At 60.7% G+C, this 26,746-nt stretch overlaps 2 protein-coding genes across 3 annotated transcripts; both read right to left on the bottom strand.

The window, feature by feature from the left end:
- Window positions 1–1,663: 1,663 nt before the first annotated feature.
- Window positions 1,664–9,255, bottom strand: NCCRP1 (NCCRP1, F-box associated domain containing). Its single transcript, XM_065570887.1, has 6 exons — window positions 8,761–9,255; window positions 5,982–6,050; window positions 4,537–4,624; window positions 3,705–3,800; window positions 2,785–2,926; window positions 1,664–2,309 (listed from the first exon to the last, which is right to left on the bottom strand). The coding sequence occupies exons 1-6, from the start codon at window positions 8,954–8,956 to the stop codon at window positions 2,169–2,171; spliced, it is 732 nt and encodes a 243-aa protein (XP_065426959.1). The 5' UTR covers window positions 8,957–9,255; the 3' UTR covers window positions 1,664–2,168.
- A 1,402-nt stretch (window positions 9,256–10,657) lies between these two features.
- LOC112060276 (sushi domain-containing protein 6-like) lies at window positions 10,658–18,976 on the bottom strand. Of its 2 annotated transcripts, none has more exons than XM_065570886.1 (5): window positions 18,802–18,976; window positions 16,960–17,104; window positions 15,341–15,553; window positions 13,298–13,436; window positions 10,658–12,622 (listed from the first exon to the last, which is right to left on the bottom strand). In XM_065570886.1, exons 2-5 carry the CDS (start codon window positions 17,066–17,068, stop codon window positions 12,298–12,300), a joined length of 786 nt encoding a protein of 261 aa, XP_065426958.1. In that variant the 5' UTR covers window positions 17,069–17,104; window positions 18,802–18,976; the 3' UTR covers window positions 10,658–12,297. The 2 variants fall into 2 exon arrangements, with proteins under 2 accessions (XP_065426958.1, XP_065426957.1); XM_065570885.1 differs by having other exon boundaries at window positions 13,289–13,436; window positions 18,802–18,973.
- Between the last annotated feature and the right edge of the window lie 7,770 nt (window positions 18,977–26,746).

Below are 26,746 nucleotides of genomic sequence, written 5' to 3'. Positions count from 1 at the left end.
AGTGTTTTTAGTTTATAAGGGGGGAGTCACACTCAGAGACTTGCTGTGTGAAAGGGGTCACCGGTACAAAAGTGTGAGAGCACTGATTTAAGCGATTATAAGTGAGAGGCAAAAAGTCAGAGTTAGTTACCAAGGAAATCTCAATCCTAAACCTGTAAGACACTGGGCAGGATTTCGATCAAGCAGTTTTCTCACCCCACTGGATGGCACAGTTCATAATACACAGGTTTCCCCCTTGAAACCTGGGCCAGACCCCCCTGTTGGAGTCTTCAGTCTTCTGAGCGTTCTTGTTGCTTGCAGGGTGCGTGGGGGAAGGAGAAAGGTGAAGCCCGGGACCCCTGTGCTCTGTTTTATACCCTAAATCCATGTGCTTGGAGAACGCAAGTCCAGGCATGGCTGGGGGGCATGGCTGAGTCGCCAGGTAGGACGACCAAACAGCAAGTGTGAAAAATCGGGACGGGGGTGGGGGGTAATAGGAGCCTATATAGGAAAAAGCCCCAAATATTGGGACTGTCCCTATAAAATCGGGACATCTGGTCCCGCTCTCTCCAGGCAAGGTTGAGCAGTTCCCCTGGAGTGGCCTCATGCAGGGGGTGAGTCACTGCATTGTAGCTCCCTTGCTGGACCATGGCTGTTCGACACCCGCCCGGGCGTTGGTTACTTTCCTTGTTCGCTCTCTGGGGGGTTAATATCCGGGCGATTCCCCAGCTCACGGCATGTTTTAGTGACCACCATACAGCACTTGGTCATAACTTCATAGGCACCAGTGAGATACGTATTTAGAGAGAACAGTGGCTTTCAGCAGATCGTAACCTTTCCCGTGATACCTCCCAAGGCCTGCTTTAGAGAGGAGTAGGCAACCTATGGCCCCCGTGCCAAAAGTGGCACGCGAGTTGCTTTTCGGTGGCACTCACGCTGCCCGGGGCCTGGCCACCGGTCCAAGGGGCTCCGCATTTTAATTTAATTTTAAATGAAGCTTCTTAAACATTTTAAAAACCTTATTGACTTTACATACAACAGTTTAGTTCTATAGTCTAGACTTCTAGAAAGAGACCTTCTAAAAAGGTTAAAATGGATGACTGGCACGTGAAACCTTCAGCCAGAGTGAATACATGAAGACTCGGCCCACCACTTCTGAAGGGCTGCCGACCCCGGTAGTGAAATATCACAATTCTCTATAAATGAGGAACACGGGGTTTATAGGGCGCTCCCCTGAGGTATAGAGTGTCACGCCGGGGTAGCTTATTTCACTTGGTGAAGTGGGAGAAGCTCTACCTGCTATGGCAGGCTTCTACTGGTATAAGAAATTGAGCTTGGGAGCCCAAACCACTGGACAGCTGGGGCAGGGCTGTTTATACAGGGATCCTTCACCAGCTGCAGCTGTCTCTGGGGTGGAGCGTGGCAGCTGTTCATACAGGGCTCTCTCACCCGACACTGGGATGCAGGCACAGCAGCAGCTAACACAGGGATCCCTCGCCTGGAGTTGAGATGCAGCTGCCTCTGGGGTGGAGCCCAGGGGCTGTTTATACAGGGAACCTTCGCCCGACGCTAGGTTGCAACCACCTCTGGGGTCGGGGTAGCACTCAATAAACACTGGCTTTGGTATACCACAGGGGAAGGGGCAACGGGGGCTGAGGCCAAGAAGACAGGCTGTAGGCTCACAGGAAGCACCAGAAATTCTTTAATGCCACTGCTCAGGTCCCATCTTGAATGCAGCCTCACAGTTCCCCTGCAACTATCACCCCACTGGGCAACTGGGGAAACTGAGGCACGGACCTGACGTGCCTTGACTCAGTGTCACAGACAGAATCAGAAGTGCAAACCAGGAGGGCTAACCACGAGACCCCACTCCCCTTCCAGAGCTAGGAATAGAACCCAGGAGTCCTGGCTCCCAGACTGCCCCACCCCCACTCTAACCACTAGACCCCCCACACCCCTCCCAGAGCTGGGCATAGAACCCAGGAGTTCTGGCTCCCAGCCCCCCGCAGTGAGACTGACCTGACAGGCCTCACCCAGCCCCCGCTTTGCCCCCAGGGCACAGAGAGGGGACACGGCTCTCCGCTCCAAGTGAATCCAGCACCGGCTTTTGCCCGGGTACTGCCGTCAGCCCCCGGGGGAACAGAAACCGAACCGCGCCCTCCCCCGCCCCCCGGCTGCTGGCCCATCCGTCAGTCCCGCAGCTGCACGGAGACGCTGCTGTCCGTCGCTCTGGTGCGGCAGAACCCACCCGGCGTCTCGGCGTCCAAGGTCCGGTGCTGGAAATGGACGTAGCGCGCTCCCGGGCCGTAGTCATGGAAAACGTGGGAAACCTTCGAAACGGGGAAAACATCAGGACCTGAGCCCACGGCCCCAAAGAGACACCGAGCCTGACCCAGCGCTGCATCTTCCCCAGCCCTGGCGCCCCAGCCCAGTCCCCATCTCCCTCTGTGCTCAACCACCCACTGGGCAACTGGGGAAACTGAGGCACGGACTTGATGTGCCTTGACTCAGTGTCACCAACAGAATCAGAAGTGCAAACCAGGAGAGCTAACCGCCCACTGCACTGGCAAGGTCCAATCCCCCTGTGACCAAGTGGGAAGCAGCTGTAATATTTGCATGATGCCGATGCATGCCTCAGTTTCCCTCAAGTTATGGGCCTGCCTCAGGGGGTCCTTGGGGCCTGGCACGCTAAGGAGACTGGGACCTAGCCCAGACATTGTGTATCCAAGTCACCCCTACCCCTGCTACTCCTTAGCTGTCTCGCCCCCCTCCCTTCCCGGGGGGGGGGGGCCGCGTCTCCCTTACATGACACCAGTTCTTCTTCTCCTGGGATGCCCCATGCTCGGGGCCCTGGTGGTGGAATTCCCGCAGGGGCGTCTGCCCGTCGGCGGCCAGAAGCCGGACGTGCAGTTGGTACACGGTTTCGGCCAGACGGCTGTCTTCGTACCTGCACCGGAACAGAGGGCAGGTAACACGAGCCATCCCGCCCCACCCCGCTGCCCATATCTGGGGTGAACCGGGGGAGTTGGCCCCCATTACCGGGCGGGAACGAAGGGCGGGAGGGGGATGCTCTAAGGGAAGAAGCTCAAGAAATCCCATTTCTCTCCGGCAAATAGAACAGCTGTGACCTAGTGTTTCATCAGCAGAGCTCACAGCGGCCCCCAGAGGGGGGCAGTTTCATGATCCTCATTTTACAGGCAAAGCCTAGGCTAGAGGGAGGCAGGACTCCTGGGTTCTGTCCCCACTTCTGGCGGGGGCGGGAGGTCTAGTGGTTAGTGTGGGGGGGAGTCAGGACTCCTGGGTTCTCACCCCAGCTCTGGGAGGGAAGTAGAGTCTAGTGGTTACAGCAGAGAGGATGGAGAGCCAGGACTCCCAAATTATCACAGGTGGGGGAACTGAGGCACAAGAGAAGGGACGGTCGCCCAGGAGGCAGAGCCAGGAATAGAACCCAGGTGTCCTGATTCTCAGCCGAGTGCCATCCCCGCTGCCCTACGGTCTTTCCTGCCCCATAGCCTGGACGTGGCTCTGCGCAGGGCGTGGGAAAGGACGATGCGCCCCCCCCCCTTCTGCCCAACCAAGGGACTGCACCCTGGCCAGCACCCCCATGGGATCCAAGACAGGGCTCAGATCTGGCCCTGGGGAGCTGGACCAGCTACCGGGGGAGGGGAGATGTGGAGGCAGCGATTGGGACCCGCCCCCCAGAGCATCCAAAGAAGAGCCGGTACCAGTCCATGACGGTGATGTTCGGCTGGTAGGAGTCCAGGAGCTCTTCCCACAGCCCCTCGGCCAGCAGGTCGACCCGCTGCTGTTTGATGCACCAGCTGCAAGGAGGGGGAAGGAAAAGGATCAGGGAGGAGCAGGGCAGCCAGGAACCGCAGGGGACGGGCATACAGGGCAGGGAGCATCTTTCCGTTCTGTGTCCGTACAGCGCCTGGCACAGTGGGGGCCTGGGCCACGACTGGGGCGCCGAGGAGCTACCGTAATACACCTAATAGCAACGACAACGTACAGCGCCTGGCGTAGTGGGGGCCTGGGCCACGACTGGGGCGCCGAGGAGCTACCGTAATACACCTAATAGCAACGACAACGTACAGCGCCTGGCGCAATGGGGGCCTAGTCTATAACTGGCGTGCCTGGGTGCCACGGTAAGCCAGCTAATAAATAAGACTCATCATTCTTCACGGAGGCTGCTGGATTCAGACCCGCCCTCTGGTTCCCTCTTGGCGCCTCAAGCCTGCACCACCCAATGTTGCCACACGGGGCGATCTACACCCTGGCCTAACCTAGCCCGGGTGGTGCCACTGGCTAGGTGAGTAAAGCAACCAGCTCCAGAATTAGGCCTCCCCCCCACCCCCCAGGGGGGCTGCACTAGCCAGCCAGACACATGCCCAGCTCCCTCTCTTCGGACCCAGCCCAGGGAGACACGTGCCCAGCGCGCCCAGATCTCCTGCTTGAGCTGCGCGGGCGCAGGGGGTGACAGGAGGGCCCTAAACCACGGCGATGGCCCAGTCACAAGTAGCCACCAGATCTCCAGGCTGGCCCGGGACGGCTGCTCACCTCAAGCGCGGAGCCGCAGAGCCGGGCTTCTTGTCGCCCGTCTGGGGAGGGAGCTCCTCGGTGCTAATGGCCCAGCCGCTGAAATTACCTGGGGAGGGTTACAAGGAGGGTTAAAAGCAGCAGAAAAAAGCCTCCCTGACAGCAACCAGGAGCACAAGAGATGCAGCTGGCTCTAGGGAGGACCAGCGGCTTATTCAGGGAGTCCTCGCCTGGAGCGGCGACGCAGCTGATGCTGGGGTGGGACGTGGCAGCGGTTTATACAGGGAGCCCTCGCCCGGAGCGGCGATGCAGCTGACTCTGGGGTGGGACGTGGCAGCGGCTTATACAGGGAGCCCTCGCCCGGAGCGGCGACGCAGCTGACTCTGGGGTGGGACGTGGCAGCGGTTTATACAGGGAGCCCTCGCCCGGAGCGGCGACGCAGCTGACGCTGGGGTGGGACGAGGCAGCGGCTTATACAGGGAGCCCTCGCCCGGAGCGGCGACGCAGCTGACTCTGGGGTGGGACGAGGCAGCGGTTTATACAGGGAGACCTCGCCCGGAGCGGCGACGCAGCTGACTCTGGGGTGGGACGAGGCAGCGGTTTATACAGGGAGCCCTCGCCCGGAGCGGCGACGCAGCTGATTCTGGGGTGGGACGTGGCAGCGGTTTATACAGGGAGCCCTCGCCCGGAGCGGCGATGCAGCTGACTCTGGGGTGGGACGTGGCAGCGGCTTATACAGGGAGCCCTCGCCCGGAGCGGCGACGCAGCTGACTCTGGGGTGGGACGTGGCAGCGGTTTATACAGGGAGCCCTCGCCCGGAGCGGCGACGCAGCTGACTCTGGGGTGGGACGTGGCAGCGGTTTATACAGGGAGCCCTCGCCCGGAGCGGCGACGCAGCTGACTCTGGGGTGGGACGAGGCAGCGGTTTATACAGGGAGCCCTCGCCCGGAGCGGCGACGCAGCTGACTCTGGGGTGGGACGAGGCAGCGGTTTATACAGGGAGCCCTCGCCCGGAGCGGCGATGCAGCTGACTCTGGGGTGAGACGTGGCAGCGGTTTATACAGGGAGCCCTCGCCCGGAGCGGTGATGCAGCTGACTCTGGGGTGGGACGAGGCAGCGGTTTATACAGGGAGCCCTCGCCCAGAGCGGCGACGCAGCTGACTCTGGGGTGGGACGTGGCAGCAGTTTATACAGGGATTCAGCTGCCCCCGGGGAAATCGACGGGCATCCGACTTAGCCCCGTGGGGGGAGGCCGTGAAGCAGGGGTGAAGTACGCAGAGGTGGGCTTTCCTGCCTGATGCTGCCCCTCCTGGGACACACAAGGCAGCTCCCAGCCCCCGGCCCTCCAGCAGGGCCAGGCCCAATGCCTACGCTGCTCAGTGCCCCATAGGAGGACAGAGGGGGAGGGGGGCTATTTGGTTCCTTGGCAACCAGCCCTGCCCCAGGCTCCCCTTCCCTGCACTCACCCAAGGACTCCAGCGGCCCCCGGGGACTGTTGGGTGGCTGGCGAGGAGCTGGCTCCGAAATGTTCACACCTGTTGGGGGGGGTGGGGAATGAAACACACAACATAGTCATCCCTCCAGCCTAAGCACGACACCCCCCCAGCCCTGCACAATCCCAGCCCAGCAGCTCCCCCCCCCCCCGTCCCCGCTCCTCTGCCCTTCTTACAGGGAGGCAGCGTGGCTCAGTGGTTAGCATCGGAGTCAGGACGCCTGGGTTGCATCACAGAGCGGGGGCTAGTGGGAGGAGCTGGGATCCCGGACTCCTGGGTTCTCTGCGTGGCTTTGGCCAAGCCCCTTCCCTGCTCGGTGCCTCAGTTTCCCCCCTGGAGAGTAGCCGGGGAGGGTTCTGGAAGGCGCCATGGGGGAGAACTATTTGTAAGCGGGGCGGGGGGAGTTTGCTGATTCATCGAGCTGCTGGAGCAGTCCCAGAGCAGCAGCTCTAATGGCTGGGACTGGCATCGGAGCGAAATCCCCTTTCCTCCAGAGAGACGAGCTGGGACAGGCCCCCGAGCCTCCTTCCCTGCAGCAGAGACCTCCCCGGAGACTGGGCTGCCTTCGGGCGAGACGTTAACCCCACCCTCCCGCCCCCGAGGGATCCCACAGCACATCCCAAACAGGAAATCACATTGCCTGAGATGCGGCTGCCTCTGGGGTGGGGCACGGCAGCTGTTTATACGGGGATCCCTCAACTAGCAGCGAGATGCGGCTGTCTCTCAGGTGGGACGTGGGGGGCTTTATACAAAATCCCTCACCCTGCACTGACAACCAGCTGCCTCTGGGGTGGGAGGTGGCAGCTGTTAACACAGGGATCCCTCACCCAGCACTGGGATGCAGCTGCCTCTCGAGTAGGGTGCAGTAGCAGGCCATCAACTGCACTGAAACACCATATGCTACAGCCACCTCTGGGGAGGAGCAGAGCAGCTGTTGACACGGAGAGCCCTCCCCAGTGCTGAAACGCAGCCACCTCTGGGGAGAGGCACGGCCGCTGTTTACAGAGATCCCTCCCCAGTGCTGAAACGCAGCCACCTCTGGGGAGAGGCACGGCCGCTGTTTACAGAGATCCCTCCCCAGTGCTGAAACGCAGCCAGCTCTGGGGAGAGGCACGGCCGCTGTTTACAGAGATCCCTCCCCAGTGCTGAAACGCAGCCACCTCTGGGGAGAGGCACGGCCGTGGTTTACAGAGATCCCTCCCCAGTGCTGAAACGCAGCCACCTCTGGGGAGAGGCACGGCCGCTGTTTACAGAGAGCCCTCCCCAGTGCTGAAACGCAGCCACCTCTGGGGAGAGGCACGGCCGTGGTTTACAGAGATCCCTCCCCAGTGCTGAAACGCAGCCACCTCTGGGGAGAGGCACGGCCGTGGTTTACAGAGATCCCTCCCCAGTGCTGAAACGCAGCCACCTCTGGGGAGAGGCACGGCCGCTGTTTACAGAGATCCCTCCCCAGTGCTGAAACGCAGCCAGCTCTGGGGAGAGGCACGGCCGTGGTTTACAGAGATCCCTCCCCAGTGCTGAGATGCAGCCACCTCTGGGGAGAGGCACGGCCCTGGTTTACAGAGATCCCTCCCCAGTGCTGAAACGCAGCCACCTCTGGGGAGGGGCACGGCCGTGGTTTACAGAGATCCCTCCCCAGTGCTGAAACGCAGCCACCTCTGGGGAGAGGCACGGCCGTGGTTTACAGAGATCCCTCCCCAGTGCTGAGATGCAGCCACCTCTGGGGAGAGGCACGGCCGCTGTTTACAGAGATCCCTCCCCAGTGCTGAAACGCAGCCACCTCTGGGGAGAGGCACGGCCGCTGTTTACAGAGAGCCCTCCCCAGTGCTGAAACGCAGCCACCTCTGGGGAGAGGCACGGCCGCTGTTTACAGAGATCCCTCCCCAGGGCTGAAACGCAGCCACCTCTGGGGAGGGGCACGGCCGCTGTTTACAGAGATCCCTCCCCAGTGCTGAGTTGCAGCCACCTCTGGGGAGGGACAGCTGTTGACCCCGGACCCCTCTGTTGGAGTAGGGGAGGGTAGCAGCACTGATTAACCCTTCCCATGCCGCACGGTACTGGAGTGGCCCTGGGGCGAGTGGGCCAGTTACTGGAGCGAGCAAGGCAGGTGCCTGGCGCATGGGCGGGGTAGCAGGCGCAGCTGGTCGGGCTCCCCCGGCCGCATTCCAGCCCACCCACACTTGGCTCTGGCCCAGCGGCCGGCTAGGCCCTGGGGGGAGGGGGGCAGGGTGACCAGACAGCAAATGTGAAAAATTGGGGGTGGGGGGTAATAGGAGCCTAGATAAGAAAAAGACCCAAAAATCGGGGCTGTCCTTATAAAATCAGGACATCTGGTCACCCTACAGGGGAGGGATCTGGGGACCTTTCAAAATAGCTCCATAGGAGGGGAACTCCCCGCCCCCCCCGAGTCCTGCGCAGACCCTCCACTCGCCAGGCACACCCCGGGGTTTATTAACCAGATGCCCCCCGGGCTCATGCCCTTCCCCCTTCCCTTCCCCACCCTGGCTGGCGAGACTGGGAGCTTTTCAGCGCCGGGACGGTGTGCAGCACCTGGCACTACGGGACCCCGGCTGTTACCACCGTACATATACCCCCCTCCCCCCCAATTCCTCCCCGGCCCACTTCCCCCCCCCCCGCTCTCCCCCCAGCTGGGGCTGACTCAGCCGAGAAGCCAGGCCCTGCCCCGGGGGCTGGAGCAGGTGTGTGTGGGGGGGCAGCTGGCATCGGTCGCTCGCGGCGGGACAGACGTTACCTTCGGGGTTCGGGCTCTGTAGCAGGTTCCTCTCGAAGGGCTTGTGCTCGCACAGGGCTTTCCAGTCGGGGTCCCTGGGCAGGGGGACCCCCCTGCGGCCCAGCTCCCAGGCCCCTTCGAACTGCTGCTGCCAGCCCCGCTCCTGGGCCCCGGGGGAGAGGGGCAGGGTCTGGGCCCGCAGCTGCTGGGACGCCATCCCGAGGGGTTGCAGGCACTCGGGGCTGGAGGAGGGAGACTGGGGAGCTGGGATCCCTGCCCAGGGCGGGCCCCGGCCAGGGGAGGGGAGGAGGAACAGGAAGGTTTGTGGGGCAACCGTGGGGTGGGGGAATCCAGCCGAGCTGGGGGTGGGGAGGTGATGACACGGGCTGTGGGCAGGCGGGGCACGTACACACTTGTTGTGCAAGCCGCAAAGGCGCAGCCCCAAGGAGAGCGCTCGGCTCTGCAGCACCGGAGGGGCCCAGCCCCCCAGCTCTGCCGGGGCCCCTCGCTCCTGACCCACAGCCCCCTTCTCGCCCAGCCCCGGGCTCCCCAACTCTGCTGAGGCCCTCAATCCCCACCCCCCTCCCCCAACACCCCCCCTTCCCAGAGCTGGGACAGGAACCCAAGAGTCCTAGCCTCTCCCCTCCCCCAGCTACTCCTGCCCAGAGCTAGGAAGAGAAAGGGCAGAGCGGGGTGCTGATGGGACCTGGGCCAAGCCCAGCTCCATGGGGGCAGGGCCCTGCACCCTCCACCAGGAAGCGGTTTGAAACAAACCAGATCAGGGATCAGAACCTGTCGGTCCAGCCCCAGCACAACAAAGGAAGCCAGGTGCCCAGACAGGCCGGGCCACTGCCTCCCACTGTCTCTTCCTTGACACCCGATTCCTGTGGCCGGCTGGGCCCTGGGGGCCGCTCCCTCCCACGCAGACAAAGGGCCAGTGGGAGGCAACAGCATCCTTGTTTCTAGCAGCTTCCAGCCCCTTTGCCGAGAGATGCAGCCAGGGCTGGGGTGGAACGTCACAGCTAACAGCAACGCCCCAACTAACTGAGGGCCGGCCTCGGCGCTTCAGCCTTCCTGCTAAGGGATTTAATGCAACTGGCATGGGCACAAGGGGGGGGAGCTGGAATCACCCAGCAGCCCCTTGGGGGGGCCGCAGCACCGGTGTGGGGTCCTAGCTTTGGGTCCCCCACTGGACCCCTGCGGCAGCCACAGCGACTGGGCCACATACAGGAGAGCAGAGAGGGGGCCAGGCCCCGCCGGACTGAGCAGCCCCAGGGTCGATTTAACCCCCCCGGTCCCTGTAGCCAGGGGCCAGTGTGGTCAGCAGCCCTTCGAAGGGGGTGTCCCACCAGGCGAGGGGACGAGCAGGGACCAGCTGGGATGAAATCAAAGGGCTAACGCTAAGCACAGGGGACTTGCCCCTCCTCCCAAGCGGGGGGGGGGGGGAAGGCCTGAGGGCCCTGTCCCACCACAAAAGGGGGGCAGGTGGGGCTGGGGGAATCGAGCTGGGAGCCCCATTGTTCCCCAGCAGGGGGGCCGGAACCAGGGAAGGGGTGACAGGCCTAGCAGGGGTCTCGGCCAGCCCGGATTAAGGGCTGTAGTTCCCACCGGCTCTGACTGGAATTGGGGGGGTGGCAGAGAGGGGACGCCCTGCCTCTCTGAGCCTCTGGCACATACAACCAGGCAGGAGGCCAAGTCAAGGCCCCCCCACACACATCCCTCCCGCCGAACTTCAAGCACCTGCCTCCCGCCGCCAAGGCCAACGGGGGGGGAGGGGTGCACTCAACAGCCTTTGGGAGTATAGGGGGACAAGGCGGGGGGGGCGATCAGAAGGACAAATGGGGGCTTATACCCCCCACACTCCTAGTTCTAACACTCGGCCCCTCCCCTGCACAAAACCAGACATGGGAGACAAGGGGCAGGCGGGGTGAGTGTTTTAATTAGCACCTCGGCTCCTTCACAGCCCCCAGGACACAACCCCCCCACCCCCCAGCATCACAGATGGGTGGGGGGAGGGGTGCACAAATTGGGGGGGGGTGTTGAGAAATACTCCCCCCCATTAAATACATCAAAGCAAAGAAAAACAAACCCAGAGTCATTAAATACCAACCTAGAACAATCAAGCTTGTGCAAAACCAGCCCCGTGGCGGGCAGGCGCGCGCGTGTGTTTGTGCCCATGTGTTGGCACGTCAGCCCTAGCACCTGACCCGGCTTTAACAGGAGCTTCGTGGGGTTACCTGGCCCCTGGGCCACTGGACACTTGCAGCCACAAGCCCCCTTGTGACATGTGACGAGGGGGAGAGGAGGGCGGGGGGGGGGGGCGGAGACAGGAAGCCAGGCCCCCCGTCGAGGAATAGCCCAAGATTCACCCCTGCCCAGCACCCGCCAAGGACCCAGCGGTTGTTGTGCGGGATGGGCCTGGGGGCAGCCGGGATTCAAACCTGCAGCCGCTTCCCCCCACCCTCTGCTCCCCCCACCAGGGGTGCCAGCTCACCCCCCTGTAGCCAAGCCAGGGAGCGCGGGTGATGGGGGTGGGAAGGGCAGGGACAGGGAGGGGGAAGGAGACAAGAGCCACCCGCCCAGGGGAGCGCTAGGGAGGCAGGGTGCAGCTACGGCACCCCCAGCTGGGATGTGGGTGCAACTGCCCCTGCCTGCCAGCCCCGGTGCCATGGAGCAGCACCTGCGACCTGGGTGGGCATCAGTATGGCCCAGGGATACAGCAGCCTGGGTTGTTTTAATCCCCCCCCCCCACACACACACACACACACAAAGTGCATGGAGCTGGACAGACGGACATGGGAGGGGGGGCAGGGCTCACCCCCTCCAGTAAGGTCATGGATGGGGACCCAGACACACACACAGGGCAGGGCTCCTTCCTTCCAGCAGGGGGCAGCAGGGACCCACGGACGGTGGCGGGGGGGGGTGAGGGGAGCACAGGAAAGCTGGGGGGAGCAGGGTCTCTTTTTGGGGGGTGGGGGGAGGTTGCTGACCACAGAGGAGGCCCCCCCAAGAATGGAAGAAGCCCAGGGGATGTCCACCAGAGCATTAGGAACCCGGGGGGGGGGGGGGGGGGGGGAGAAATCTGCCCCCCCCCCCCCATCCTCACAGCTGGAGGGAGGTGGCAGCCGTTCCCTGAGTTAACCCTTGACGGCTCTGCTGGGAACTGACACCCCGGTGGGGGGGGGGGGGGGGGGGGCAGGGAAAAGTGGGATCCCACGGGGCGGCAGTGCAGAGAGGTCAGGACACGCTGAGCCGGCGGCTACCAGCCGGCTGGCAAAGGTCGGCCCCTCGGAGACAGAGCCGTTAGCTTGGGGGGGGGCAGAAGGCCGGTCCCTCAGCCCCGGGGGCCCCCATCCAGGCGGAAGGCTGCACACGCCCCTCCGAGGGGGGCTGCTTCGGTCCCATCAGCTTCACGAGATGCTGAGTAACTGGGGAGGGGGGGAATGGTCCTCTCCCCCCCCACCCAGCAAGTTAAAAGATGGAGCAGGCTGCATGTGCTTCAAATGAGGCGTCTCTGCTGTAGTGTCGGGGCCCTGCCGGGGACCCCCAGTCCCCCGGCTACCTGCGCGGGTCCTTTGCAGCCCCGGGGAACAGGAACCAGGCAGGGGGCACCGTGGGCCGGGCCAGGCCGGAGCCGCCCGCAGCTGCCGCTTGGCTCTCCTGGTAGGAAGGGGGCGGGGTGGCGGCCTCCGGACTCCAACAGGGCTCGGCTGTTTCCGATGGGGGGGCCAGGCCCCTGGAGAGGATGAGGGGCGTCGGCGTGGGGGGAGCGGGCGGCACGGGGCACCCCTGGGAGCCATAGACGGCCTCCTCGTAAGACGGGAGCGGCACTGGGCAGCTGTCGACGGTGCTCACCTCGGACTCCTCCATGGGCTCGTACCACCTGCTCAGGGACGGGGAGACCTCGTCAAGTTCACAGCTGCGCCCCAGGGCCCCAGACCCTTCTCCCCCCCCCGCTGGGGCCCCACTGCAAGGGGGGGTAGGACTGCCATGACAATAGGAAGTAGTGGGGGTAGGGTGCAAGGGGTCTAGTGGTTAGAGCACGGGCTAGGAGCCAGGACGCCTGGGTTCTCTCCCTGGCTCTGGGAGGAGTGCGGGGGCTAGTGGGTAGCGCGGGGGGGGCTGGGAGCCAGGACGCCTGGGTTCTCTCCCTGGCTCTGGGAGGAGTGTGGGGGCTAGTGGTTAGCGCAGGGGAGCTGAGAGCCCTGGTCCTGTCACTGACCCTGCGCAAGTCACTTCCCTTCTCGGTGGGCGTCAGTTTCCCCAGCACCCTCTGCGCAGCCCCGTCCCCTGCAGCGTGGTGCCCCCTAGTCCCGCCTCGGGGTCACACGGACTGAACGGGCCAAGATGAGTCGAGGCCCGAGGGCGAGTCAGACCCACGCGTCCCGAGGGGCTGGGTAGGAAGGGGAGAGACAGAGGATGGGGGCTGGACCCCTGGGGGAGCATCAACCCATGGGAGAAGGGAGCACAGGCTTGCACCTGCCCCCCCAGCATCGTTGCTGCAGCCGGGGAACCCCCCCCCACACCCCAGTAAGGCGGCGGAGCTCACCTCCAGCACCTGTGGCTGCAGGGTTTCGGCCCCACCAGGACACACACCATGGCCACCAGCAGCAGGGCGGATGCCGTCACCGAGGCCGCAGCCACCATGGGGATGGAGGAGACAGTGATGACCGAGCCGGGGTGAGGCACCGGGGATCCTGGGGGGGAGGAGAAGGTCAGCGGGTCACACACAGCAGCTGGGACATTTCACAGCCACCTGCAGCTCAAGGCGGCCAGATCTCCGGTACCAGCCCCCCCAAACTCGAGCCCGACCCCCAAGGGGATGCATTAAACAACAAGCAGCCAGAGGGACTCGAAACCCAGATGGGAGACATGCACCCTCCAGGCCCTAGATGGCTCTCAGGTGCCAGGAAGGCAGGTGCCTCTATAGAGGGAAATCCCACCGCACCTGGCAACACCAAGATCTGGGGGACCTTGGTTGCACAGAATCCAGCCAAGATGGGGGTCCCCCTCTTGTGCCAGGCGCCGCCCAGACCCAGGGACACTGCCCGCCCCCCCTTACCGGTCTCTCACAGCTCAGTCTAAATAGGCAAAGGGTGGGTGGGGAAACTGAGGCACAGGGCGATGCGGTGACTTGTCCAAGGTCATCCAGCTGGCCAAGGGAACAGAAACCAGGTCTCCCGCGTCGCAGTGCTCTATCCACTAGGCCACGCAGCCTCTCTTTAGTTAATAGGTTAGTGGTCTGGAGCGGGGACAGCACACCCCAATTTCTGTGGGTGCCAGCATCCCTCCTGGAACAGAGATGGGGATGCCAGCGAGGGCAGGGGGCGAGGGAACAGCTCAGGGGCAGATGGGGCCATGATGGCTGGGGGTCTCCTCTGTGCGTCCACCATCCCGCCTCCCCCCCACCCAGCAGGTGTCACACGGGCTGCGTACCCCGGTCGCGGAGCAGGAGGAAGTTTCCACCAGCAGCTTCACACATCCCCACCCCCCCCCAGAAGAGGAGCGTAACGGAGAGGAAACGCAGCCCGGCCACAGGGAGACGCCCACGCGCTGCGGGACGCAGTTTCCTGAGTGAAGGCAAAGGCGTGCCTGGGAGCGACCGCTGGCAAGCGCCTGGGTGGGTCCGTCTACCCAGCCTGTCTCAGAACCCCACTCCCACCCGGCCTGGAGCTCCGGCGCTAAATGCAGCCGTGTAGACATAACGGCTCAGGCTCTGACGCCTAGGGAGGTGGTGGGCCCGGGAGCCAGAGCTCCTGCCGGAGCCTGAATGAATCCACAGCTCTGGTTAGCGCCCGTCGGCCCGGGGTTCAGAGACGGGACACGGTGGGGAGGGTGCTGGCCTGGGGCGAGTCACTCTAAGGCTCAGATTTTACACGGGAGTCGGGCATCGAAGGACCTTGGTAAACCTGGGCCTCCAGTCCCCAGCTGCAGAATGGGGCTAATACCTGGATTTTAGGCTTTGTCGGGCCCTCTTTTTGTTCGGTGTCTGTACAGCGCCTGGCACAATGGGGACCTGGGCCATGTGGGGTCCGAGGTGCTACCATAATGCACCTAATAGCAATCAAACTGTACAGTGCCTGGAACAATGTGGTCTATGACTGGGGCACCCACACGCTACCGTAATACACCTAATAGCAGTAAATACGTACAGCGCCGGGTGCAATGGAGACCTGGGCCATGACTTGGGGGCCTAGGTGCTACCGTAATACATCTAATAGCAATCATACTGTACAGCGCCTGGCACAGTGTGGTCTATGACTGGGGCACCCACACGCTACCGTAATATACTTAATAGCAATAAAAACGTACAGCGCCTGGCGCAATGGGAGCCAGGGGCATGGATGGCAGCTCCTAGGTGCGACTGCAATATACAATGATAATACAGATGAGGACGTAAGCGGCACAGAGGTTGCATTTCCCCCAGCACCCATTTCTCAGCACCAGGGCAGCACCACATCTGCCTACACTCGCCGCTGCTGCCGGGCTGGGCAAACAGGCCCTGCGAGCTGCAGCAGGGGTCCAGTAGGTGCCACGTCTCTGGCAGAGGTCCTTGCCCATCGCAGCAGGAGAGGGACAGCCGGGCTGGGCACGCACTGACCTTCCAGGGGCTTGCAGACGACCGGCTTCAGCACGCTCCACTGGCCGCCCTTGCAGACAGAGACCCCAGGGTGGCCGGCCAGGGTGTAGCCGGCTTCGCAGAAATGCTGCACCATGGAGCCAGCCTTAAACGCGCCGCTGCCCAGAGATAGCTTGCACGCCGGGGACGCGCACCTGTAGGTAGTGTGATCGGAAGGGTCCGGGAACTGGCAATCTGGAAGGGACGAACAGGCACATCGAGGGTTAAAATGGGGCAAGGGGGACCAGGAGCCCCTCAGTGGGGTAAGAAGGCAGTGAAGCATGATGCGGACTAGTGGCTAGAGTAGGGGGGTTGCTGGATGCCAGAACTCCTGGGTTCTCTCCCCAGCTCTGGGAGGGGCGAGGAGGGGAGGTCCAGCGGGTTAGAGCAAAGGGATGGGGCATCTCTCCCCAGCAGAGTCACTGGTGATCTATGACCTCTCTAGGATGGGGATATCTTATCTCGCAGGGATGGCAAAGGGCAGCGTGCTGGTTTCTCTCTCCCCTCCCTCCGGACCCCAGCATGCTTCCAGCCCCTTCTTTTTCCTCCCTCTTGCCCTTGGATCGTCTCCCCTCACCCCAAATTTCCCCCAGGGCAGAGAGAGGTTAGATCCGGAGGCGCCGAGTCCCCCATGCCGCTCCCTGCGGCGTCTGGCTGCTCTGGGAAGGACGCCCGCCCGCCCCAGCTTTGCTCCAGATTTCAGCCTGATTCGGGCTGGCCACAAGACCAGCATGGCAGGGGGCTTCCTGGTTCCATGGAAGGGATGGAGAAGTAGCGACTCACCAACCACGAAATGCCCGCTGCCCGCAAACCCACGGCGAAGCTGTCTGGGCTTTTACGTTCCTCATCTCCATCAAGCTCTCTCCCGAGAGCTCCCCCCAGCACCAGCCGTTGCACCTAACTTCAGCCAGCTACTGGCATCTTAGCTACGGGGTTGGCTCGATCTACGGCGGGAGGGGTGGGAGACCAACCAGCGGCCAGCCCAGCTCTCACCCCCCTATTCCTAGAGCTGCGGCATTGGGGACCAAGGCAGGAGCTATGGGGCAGGCTGCAGAGACGGTCAGGAAATAGGTTTTTCCACTTGGACATTTTTGATTCAAGCACCCAAATATTTCAATTCGGAAATGCTACTGCAGCACCTCATGGGAGTTGTAGTTCACGTGCCTCATGCTCCTCATTCTCCTCTATAGGCCGGGCTGCCTGACCGGACTACAACTCCCATGATACACCACAGCCAGGATCGCCCATAATTCCCCACCTCCAGTGTCCAAGAACGGACACCATGTTGCATCATGGAAAGTGTAGTCTAACTGGCCTATAGAGGAGAACAGGAGCAGGGGACACCCAGACTACAACTCCCATGAGGTCCCACAGCAGCCTAGCCAAATGAAAATATTCTGCTTTTCAGGTGCTCAGTTCTTCAGTTAAAAAAACATCCAAGTTTTCCAGGGGGAGGCAGATTTTTTTTTGCCAAAAAATTGTCGAATACCCGATTGTTGAATACCCGATTTTCCATCAAAAACATTTTGATGGGAAGGTTTCACCCAGGTGGGGAGGGAAAGGCAGACGAGCAGGTTTGGAAAGTGAGAACCAGCCAGTACCTTTCCTCCTGAGGCCAGCATCAGAGCCGCAGAGTGCCGCGAAGAACAGAGCCGTGGGGAGGTAACCCGAGGGCCGGCGCAGCCCGGGACATCCCGGCGCCTTCACCATCTCACCGGTAGCCTCTGCCCAGAGCTGCAGAACCAGCTGTAATAAGCCAACACGTTACTATCCTGTATGACTTGATAATCCATCTTACAAAGTGAGCACCACCCCTCTCCCTCCCAGTACCAAGCTATGGGTCAGAACCTGGAGGGACACACCCACTGGCTTTGGAGAAATGGGTTTAGTTCAGGGGTGGGCAAACTATGGCCCGGGGGCCGCATCCGACCCTTCAGATGTTTTAATCCGACCCTTGAGCTCCTGGTCTGGGTCTTGCCCCACTCTGCACATGCCGCGGCTCCTGGAAGCAGCGGCGTGTCCACCCTCCGGCTCCTATACATAGGGGCAGCCAGGGGGCTCCATATGCTGCCCCCACCCCAAGTGCTGCCCCCACAGCTCCCATTGGCCGGCAACCGCGGCCAATGGCACCTGCAGATGGGGCAGGGCGCAGAGCCGCCTGGCTGCGCCTCCATGTAGGAGCTGGAGGGGGGACATGCCGCTGCTTCCGGGAGTTGCTTGAAGTAAGTGCCACCCAGAGCCTGCACCCCTGACCCCCTCTATCACCCCAACCCCCTGCCCCAGCCCTGATCCCCCTCCCACCCTCCGAACCCCTCAGTCCTACCCTCCTGCACCCCAGAGCCCGCATCGTCAGCCAGAGCCCTCATGCCCCCACCCACACCCCAACCCCCTATCCCCACCCTGAGCCCTCTCCCGCACGCCTCATTTCTGGCCCCACCCCAGAGCCCGCTCCCCCAGCCAGAGCCCACACCCGCTTCCACTCCCAACCCCAATTTCGTGAGCATTCATGGCCCGCCATACAATTTCCATACCCAGATGTGGCCCTCGGGCCAAAAAGTTTGCCCACCCCTGGTTTAGTTAGAGGTTCATCAAAAATGCTTTAGATAAACGGGGCTTGATAACCGCTGGTCTCTAGCAGCTGGGGCTGGATTTGGACATGGGGGCCACCTGCCACCCCCTACTCGCCAGCCTGTGCCCTGGTAAGTCACAGCTCCTTTCTCTGCAGCCGGGGGGGCAGGGGGCACCCAGATCTCCCCTTTGGCTTGGCCACCCACCCGGCCTCCCGGCACTCTGAGACGCAGGGAAATGGGGAGCAGCCATGGGCTCCACAGGTTATTGGCTTTCAAAGCGGCCTGGAGCAGGAGGGACCCCCCCACCCAGGTCCCCCCAAAAAGGGCTGGCCATGCCAGGAGCCACTTAGCCTCAGGGCCAGAGTTAAGGACAGGATTCAAGGCTACACCCCCACGCCCCCAAAGGGCTCTCCCTGCCCCGGGCCAACAAGGCGTCTCAAGGGGGATCCAGCCAGCAACAGCTGAAGCGATTCCCCCACCCCACTGTCAAGGGGCATCCACACACCCCGATATGCCCAGGGTCCCGGTCCCAGCCCGCTGCTCGGGGGAGTGGAGGGGGTCAGGCATTTCTCTTCAAATGGGGACAAATAGATCCCTGCACCCCTGGAGAAAGAAAGACAGTAAACCCCATCCCTGCGCCCCTGGAGACCCCACCCCCATCCCGGGGTCCCTGCACCCCGAAGGTTCTTCCCCTCTCCAACTTCTGCACCCCAACCTCATCTGGGGTCCCCCGTCTGCGCCCCAGGAGACCCCACGCCGGGGTCCCCGCGCCCCTAGAGATTCTACCCCCCAGTCTCTCGCCCCAGCCCCAGCCGGGGTCCCTGCTGCTCCCCATTGGGGTCCCCCTCCGCCCCCGGAGAGACCCCCCCTCACCGGGTCCTGGCGCTCCGGATCACGGCGGCCGCGTCTCCCCTCCAGGCCGGGGCCGCTCCGGAGCCGGGGTCACCCCGCAGGGCACGGGGCGCGGGGCGAGTCCCCCCGGCAGCTCCGGCTCCGGCTCCGACAGGCACCAGGAGCAACTCGCAAAGCGGAGCCGGCGCCGGCCCGGGGGCGGGTTTTAAAGCGGCGGCTCCGCCCTAGGGGCGGCTGGAAAATCCGAGTGGGGCGGGCGGGGGGTAATTCCCAGCGCGAGTCAATTTCCTTCTCCCCCCCCCCCCGGCCTGAGCCAGCCCCCTACTGCCCCCCTTCTCCCCCCCCCGCCTGAGCCAGCCCCCTACTGCCCCCCCCGCCTGAGCCAGCCCCCTACTGCCCCCCTTCTCCCCTCCCCCCGCCTGAGCCAGCCCCCTACTGCCCCCCTTCTCCCCCCGCCTGAGCCAGCCCCCTACTGCCCCCCTTCTCCCTCCCCCGCCTGAGCCAGCCCTTCCCACGGGGACAAGAGGCCAGGAAAGGCCCCCAAGGAGCAACTAAAGGGCATCTCCCAGGGCAAGTTCTAACCCGTCCAGGTTTGGGGTTGGTGACGGTGCTGGACAGGACATCCCCAGGGGCAATCAGGGCTGGGGTGGGACACACTTTGGCAAAAGAAAACCCACCACCTGGCCCGGTTTTTAAAAGAGCTACCTCGTTGGAACAGGGATTCACTCAGAGAAGTCCTAGGACCTGGGTTATCCAGGTCAGACCAGATGAGCACAGTGGGTCTATGAACCTTTCATGCTAGTTTCTTCTTTCCCACATTTTTTTTTTCCACCCCTACATGGTTTTTTGGGGGGAAGAAACTTTTTGTTTCCCTGAAATTGTCCTTTTTCCCTCAAAATCTTTTGGGCGTTTTGGTTCTGGTTTTGGAAGAAAACCCTAAGACGCTTTTGGCTTCCGGCCCTTTAAAAACGTCACTTTTCGATCAGCCAAACCCCCAAATAAATAAATAAATAAAATACAAAATTGGGGGGTTTCGTTGGCAAAAAAACTAACATCTTTTTGGCTTCCAACTGTCCCCTCTCCTCAGTTTTCGGTGGCCAAAAACTGAAAGGAAAAAAAAAAAAAAAGTCTAGGAAAGTTTTGTTATGGAAACCAAACAGTTTTCATTTCCTCCCCAATTTTTCTTAGTTAAAAATTTGCGTTTTCAATCAGTTCGACCCCGTGGGTTAGTAAGTTGTTTATAACTGTGCCACCGGGGTTTCGGGCTATTAATAACAGAGTGCTCCATTCTTGAAATGCTTCACTGCGCTTTAAAGTTGGCCTGTTTGAACTATTCTGGCCTAGTTAAAGCAACTCCACCAGCTAGAGCGTAGCACTATTCCTATATGGGACGAGGAATAAGCTATCCAGGTGTGAGGCACCTATATCCCCCATAACTGCACCTACAGACTAGCAGACTATACCAGTATAGCTAGACTGGTAAAAAATATCATCCCCCTGACAGACATCGCTATAGGAGGCCGACTTCCAAGTATAGCTCAAAACATTCTTCGAGCGCTTGCTAAACATCTATAAACAGACCCGTTTTGATGCTATCAAAGGAAGTATTTCTTCACCCAATGCACGGTCAACCCGTGGAACTCCTTGCCACAGGATGTTGTGAAGGCCAAGACTATAACAGGGTTCAAAAAAAGAACTAGATAAGTTCATGGAGGATAGGTCCATCAGTGGCTATTAGCCAAGATGGGCAGGGATGGTGTCCCTAGCCTCTGTTTGCCAGAAGCTTGGAATGGGCAACAGGGGATGGATCACTTGATGATTCCTTGTTCTGTTCATTCCCTCTGGGGCACCTGGCATTGGAAGACTTGACACTGGGCTAGTTGGACCTTTGGTCTGACCCAGTCTGGCCGTTCTTATGTTCTTATCCCTAGACAAGGGATCCAGTAGGGAGAACTTCTGCCTTGCAGCTTGGCTTATTGGTGCATGGGCTGTGAATATGCTACCAGAGAATTTCCTGCGATTCTGAACCAACCACAATTGGGAGAGGAATAACGGGTTGATCTCCTACCAGGGAAGCACTGGTCTATTGCTTTCTTCTTTATAAAACGGTGTCGGGTTACTCCGGACTAGCCTATGCCAGTCAAGGTCCCCCACAGAGATAAGGCCTAAAAAGAAGAGAATTGATGCATTGCGCGAGAACAAGGAGAATTGTTGAGTCACATCTCAAGCAAGGTGAGGGATGAGGACATCGCTCAGGGGGATGTTCTAATTTTCTGGACGCTCTGTTTTTGTTTGGGTTTTTTTTGAGTCTTTAGACAGACGTGTGCCTCAGTTTCCCCATGTGGAGAATGGGAATAATTCTTTTTTTCTATCTGGTCTGTTTAGCCTGTATTATTTATTATAGGTATTACAGTAGCATCTAGGAGTCCCAGTCATGGCCCAGAGCCCCACTGTGCCAGGCGCGGTACAGACACAGATCTCAACTGGGTATTACCGTAATACATTGAATTAATAGGTCTCCAGGAGCTGGGACTGTAGGAAAACACCGACCGTCTAAGACTCGCAGCATGGGTCATCGGTGGCCCCAACTCCTCTGCCTTTAGCAGACAGAGTGCTAGACAATCAGGAATCTTGGGATCTAGCCCCAGCTATACCACTGCCCTTAGGAACTTGGGAACGTTACTTCCCCCACCCAGTGCCTCAGTTTCCCCATATGTAAAACAGATGAGGCAACTGACCTCTCTGTAAAGCACTAGAGCTGGGGATTATTATATAAGAACTAGATTATTATTTGAAGTACTTACCTGGCCCCTGTTCTCCTAATCTCTGAGCCCCTCACACTGTCCTGTGTAAGGTGGGGCTGTTATGCCCATTGTACTGGTGGGGAAACTGAGGCACAGAGCAGCTAAGTGACTTGCCCATAGGGTGTCTGTGGCAGAGCAAGGAATTGAACCAGGGTCTTTCAAGTCCCAGGTTCACATCCTAACCCTGGGCCACTCTCCCCAGCAGTGCCCAGCACCTTCCAAGCGTGCTGTCCTGTTGGCTGCGACGTGCCTGGCCCAAGCTGCGGAGCCCCATGGTGGGCAGGGATGCGGTAGAGGCCCGGACTCTAAATGTGGTGAAACGGGATGTTATGGGGCGGGGTGCCTCAACCGCCTGATTCACAGCTCTTTTCCACGAGCTCTAGGGTGGTTGTTTCCTCCTTCGTCAGTCACGGCCCATCTCGCCATCTGCCTGGCTATTTTTAGATCTGGGCTAGGACTCAGACATGCAGTGGGGAGGGTGGATTTTGAGCTGCGTCGTCACCTTCAGGAATCGCTCTGGTGAGCGAAGAATGGGACAGGAAGTGCCCCGAAGGGAGCTGATCCTCCAGGCCGCTCTAGGAAAGCTCACTGGGTGTGAAGTGATCTGGGTTGACGCCTTGCCCCTGGGTGGGCAGGGGCCTGGGTGTCAGCACTGGGATATTGCTATTAGGTCTATTACGATAGCACCTAGATGCCCCAAGGTGCCAGGCGCTGTACATTTGTATTGCTATTAGGTGTATTACGGGAGCACCTAGCTCTGTGAGGTCCCGGACCATGAGTGGGACACCTTGGTGCTACTGTAATTCACCTAATAGCAGTAAAAATGTATCCCCTGCCTAGCACAATGGGGTCCATGTCTGTGACTCCTAGGTGCTACCATAATACATATAATAAATAGTGATGATAATAATATACAGCACATGGCATAATGGGGTCCGTGTCCGTGAGTGGGATCCTAGGTGCCACCATAATACACGTAATAAATAGTGATAATAATATACAGCGCATGGCATGATGGGGTCTGCTCCATGACTGGCGCCTAGGTGCTACCATAATACACCCAATAGCAATACAAACGTACAGCGCCTGGCACAACGGCCTCCTAGGCACTACAGTAATGTAATTCATGCTAACAAGGTGTGAGTGCTTTATGCCTCCACACCTGGGGCAGTCAGACCCTCAAGTTACCCCAGGATGATTAAAGCAGCCCCGCTGTCTAGCCCGGGCACGGCCCATGAGTCCTGCTTAGAGCCCCATGAGGTTCGGTTCATCGGAGGAGTTTTTTCTGTAAATGGCTTTTTGATGGAGGTGACCCTTGTTCGTCCCCGCTGACGATTTTCCGGTGGTTTAATGTCATGGAACAAGGGCGCTTTCCCGGTGAAATCCTCGGGGTTTTGTTTCAAAGGGCTGCGGTTACTGACAACGTTTAGGGGAAACTGAAAATGAAGGCGGTTGAAAAAGCACCAAAATTTTCCATGGGAAATTTAAGGGGGAACCCCCCCAAATTTTTCAAAATTTCACATGGAAAAGAAATTGGAATTCTTCAGCCCGGCACCGATTTCCCGAGGTGCCGACAGCGGGCGTGGGCAGGGCTCCACGCCAAGGAGCCGAAACCTGCTGCCTTGAATCCAACTGGGCCCCAACAGTTCCTCGGTCTGGGAGGCAGCGGGGGAGCTGAGCCGGAGCAACTCACGCAGCAGCACCTTCCCCATGAGGCACTGGGACGCGGGGCCCCTTTCCCACCCTGAACCCAGATCGTTACAGCCATGACCGGAACATGGGGAGGATCCAAACGCTCCCTGAGGTGATGAAAATATTGGGTATCACATGCATGACGGTAGCACCTGAAGTCCCCGAGATTGGGGCCCCGGTGTGCTGGGTGCAGCCCGGACCCCAGCCGAGATCAGGGCCCTCATTGCGCCAGGCGCTGCACAGACTCTGGCCAAGATTAGGGCCCTACGTCGGGGCATTGCCCATTTCCCGCCCCCCCCCATCAGGACCAGCACTTCCCAGACCCCAACCAGCCAAAAAGATCACTACTACTAGTGGGGAGGGGAAATGGGGGCCACGGGTATAGGGGGAGGCGGCGGTGGGGGCTACAGGACCCCTGGAGTGGGGGGAATGGAATTTCAAGCGAAGGCTCGGTGCTGCAGCAGGTGGGTTTGGACTGTGATCTCCCCGAGGCCCTGCAGGCAGGACACCACCAGGCGTGTTAAAGCGCGTGAGGGTGGTGGGAGAGATCTCAGCGCTACTGGTGCTGCTGGGGAAAGAAAGGGGCTTTCCTTAGCCTGGGGAAAGCCTCAGGTGGTCAGAAATTCCCCGGGCTTTCAAGGCTCCCGCTGTGTGTCAGGGGCTACAGGACCCTGCCTGCTGTGACTCCCCCAGCAGAGCAGTAGGGGATCCCCTCGCTCTGGCTAGCGTCAGGGTAGGAGGCGAGCGCGAGGCCCGGCCCGGGCAGAACAGGATGTTAGGGTATCTCCGGCTGCCACCCAGAACACGTAGGTTCCTGTGGAGCTCTGAGCTGCAGCCAAAGCCAGAGTTCTCCAACCAGGCGTGACTTTATCCTCACGGGGTCCCCAAGCTGGAGTATTATTGCCCCAGAGATAGGGAAACTGGGTAAGTCATTTCCTCCTCTCCGAGCCGCCAAGTCACACAGTCAGGGACAGAGCTGGGAATAGAACCCAGGAGTCCTGGCTTCCAGCTCCCCTCTCGAACCCAATACACCCCCACGCCCCTCCCAGCACGGGGACAGAACCCAGGAGTCCTGGCTTCCAGCTCCCCTCTCGAACCCAATACACCCCCACGCCCCTCCCAGCACGGGGACAGAACCCAGGAGTCCTGGCTTCCAGCTCCCCCCTCGAACCCAATACACCCCCACGCCCCTCCCAGCACGGGGACAGAACCCAGGAGTCCTGGCTTCCAGCTCCCCCCTCGAATCCAATACACCCCCACGCCCCTCCCAGCACAGGGACAGAACCCAGGAGTCCTGGCTTCCAGCTCCCCTCTCGAACCCAATACACCCCCACGCCTCTCCCAGCACGGGGACAGAACCCAGGAGTCCTGGCTTCCAGCTCCCCTCTCGAACCCAATACACCCCCACGCCTCTCCCAGCACGGGGACAGAACCCAGGAGTCCTGGCTTCCAGCTCCCCTCTCGAACCCAATACACCCCCACACTCCTCCCAGCATGGGGACAGAACCCAGCAGAACCTGACTCCCCCCTCCTCCCCTCCCCGCCCCCCGTAACCCTACAGCTAAAAATCACCCCGTGAGGACACAGTAGGTTATTACAAAAATTATTCTAGTCAAAAGAGGTCAATAGCCAGGGCCCATCATGGTGGTATCTGGCTCCCTTTGAAAGCCAAACATAATCCCGGTGGTCGGGGAACGGCCTCTCTCCTTTTAGGATGAGGATAGTTCCATCCTGGCAGCACCTCCTGGCCCCAGTGGAGTCCAGGGCCTCCATGGAGCCAGGTGCTGAACAAACCCCGACAGAGATCAGGGCCCCCTGATTGCACCCAGACTCATGAGACAGATTTTCTCCCCGCAAGAATTCAGTTCCTGTCTAGAAGGGGAGGCTGTGACCCGCGGCGCCGTTGTGAAACATGCAGGTCATAGAGACTGAGAAATTGCAGGAACCGAGGCCTTGTCTACACACAAACGCGCTCCCCTTGAGCCCCGGGGCCCAGCCCCGGCTTCGCTGACCCAGTGGCTGAATTTGACCTGGTCTGTCTACACCAGGAGTGTTTTGCCCGCAGAGCCATCACCAGGCTATTAGGCCAGCAAAAAACTCCTACGGATGCCGGCTAACGAGTGCATGGGCTGGCCTGCCTCATTCTAGTGCCCTGCCCAGCAAGACAAACTGTCCCCGGGAAAGCGTAACTTTGGGATAACTGCGTCTGCGCTGGGGGGGGGTTGCCTCGCTCAGCGATCACAGCCCTGGCCGACGGCGCTAAGCCAGCCCTTTGCAGTGCGGACGGGGCCTGCGGCTAGGTACAGAGCCGCATGGCTTGAACTCCACGGGGGGCTGTGAATAGATTTCACCCTGGGCCCCTGACCACATGTCTGACTTATGGCAACACGGAGGGGGCCGGGCGTGGTGGGGGGGAGGCTGCTGTAGCCCATTGCTGGCCCCTGCCCTCCACTGGGGCAGACGCTGTCGGCTCCGTTGTCCAGAGGCCTCCTGGCTCTTCAGGTTCGGTTAATCTAGCTGACCAGCAGGTGCTGGGAGCTCGGGGCCTAGCCCTTGTCCTGGTGAAACGCTGGGTGATTCCACCCGTGGCTGGTTGTCCTGCACTCACCAGAGCTGGGTGCAACTGCGCGTGTGGACGCTCTTCAGCGGATTCTCTACAAGGGGGGTTAGCACAGACGACGCTGGCTTCTAGGCGGCACGGACCAGCCGCTATCTGGGCTAGGCGCTATCCAGCCGAAACAATCCTGAACTGGGACAGCCGGACCGGCGCCTGTGCCCTTTGCGATGGGCCTGGCCCAGCCCTGAAACTCCGTGTGCGCTCTGGAGGGGGGCTTCAGACCCAGCCCGCCTGGGGTGGGCGAGAGCCAGATCTTAGCCCAGCTTCCTGGGAAGGAGACATTTACACCCTCTCTACCATATGCTTCTTGGTGCGGTGGGACCTCTAGCAGACACCCCCCCCCCCCAAGAGGCTAGTTGGGAAATCTGTAGTTTCCTTCCTCCCAGCCATGTGGGGGAACAGACGGCCGGAGGGTATTTTTGAAGATGACTGTTACTTTCTGTTTTAAAAGTGCACACTGGGGACACCGAGGGATTGATGACTTTAAAAGGGCACTGGGGTGTGTGTGATTCCCTCCCCCGCCCCTTGTATTGTTTTAAAGAAGTCTGGGATGCTGAGCAGGAGCTGTACCCCCTTAAGGGGGGGCTCCTGCTCCTTACTCCCCGTTTTCTCTCTCTACAGCGCTGATTAGGGCAGGCCTGTCAGGCCAGCATGGGATCCCACTGCATGTTCAAACCATGCCGCTACAGCCCCACGGGGCGGTTACTGACACCAGCTAGGCCAGGAAGAGCCAGGTCGGATCACCTGTAGATCCGAGGCTGAAGGCCTCCACCCATGTCCCCTGCGTGGGGAGCCCAAGATTCTCCCCCCAAGAAATCAGTTTCCATTGAAATCAGTGAAAACTCCGAGGCTT

The sequence above is a fragment of the Chrysemys picta genome, chromosome 17 (assembly GCF_011386835.1).
Source record: "Chrysemys picta bellii isolate R12L10 chromosome 17, ASM1138683v2, whole genome shotgun sequence".
NCBI classification, from domain to species: domain Eukaryota; kingdom Metazoa; phylum Chordata; order Testudines; family Emydidae; genus Chrysemys; species Chrysemys picta.
The sequence above is the reverse complement of the archived record's forward strand: the minus strand, read 5'-3'. Positions and strand labels throughout refer to the sequence as shown.

What these genes read in the sequence shown, in the direction of transcription:
- NCCRP1 (XM_065570887.1), bottom strand. Translation starts at nt 8,956, where the DNA reads ATGGCGTCCCAGCAGCTGCGGGCCCAGACCCTGCCCCTCTCCCCCGGG. An exon ending in ACAGAGCCCGAACCCCGAAG is followed by an intron (nt 6,051 to 8,760) that starts GTAACGTCTGTC and finishes CCCCCCCAACAG; the next exon opens with GTGTGAACATTTCGGAGCCA. An exon ending in AGAAGAAGAACTGGTGTCAT is followed by an intron (nt 2,310 to 2,784) that starts GTAAGGGAGACG and finishes CCCGTTTCGAAG; the next exon opens with GTTTCCCACGTTTTCCATGA.
- LOC112060276 (XM_065570885.1), bottom strand. Translation starts at nt 17,068, where the DNA reads ATGGTGAAGGCGCCGGGATGTCCCGGGCTGCGCCGGCCCTCGGGTTAC. An exon ending in TGCTGGCCTCAGGAGGAAAG is followed by an intron (nt 15,554 to 16,959) that starts GTACTGGCTGGT and finishes CGTCCCTTCCAG; the next exon opens with ATTGCCAGTTCCCGGACCCT. An exon ending in CGTCTGCAAGCCCCTGGAAG is followed by an intron (nt 13,437 to 15,340) that starts GTCAGTGCGTGC and finishes CCTCCCCCCCAG; the next exon opens with GATCCCCGGTGCCTCACCCC.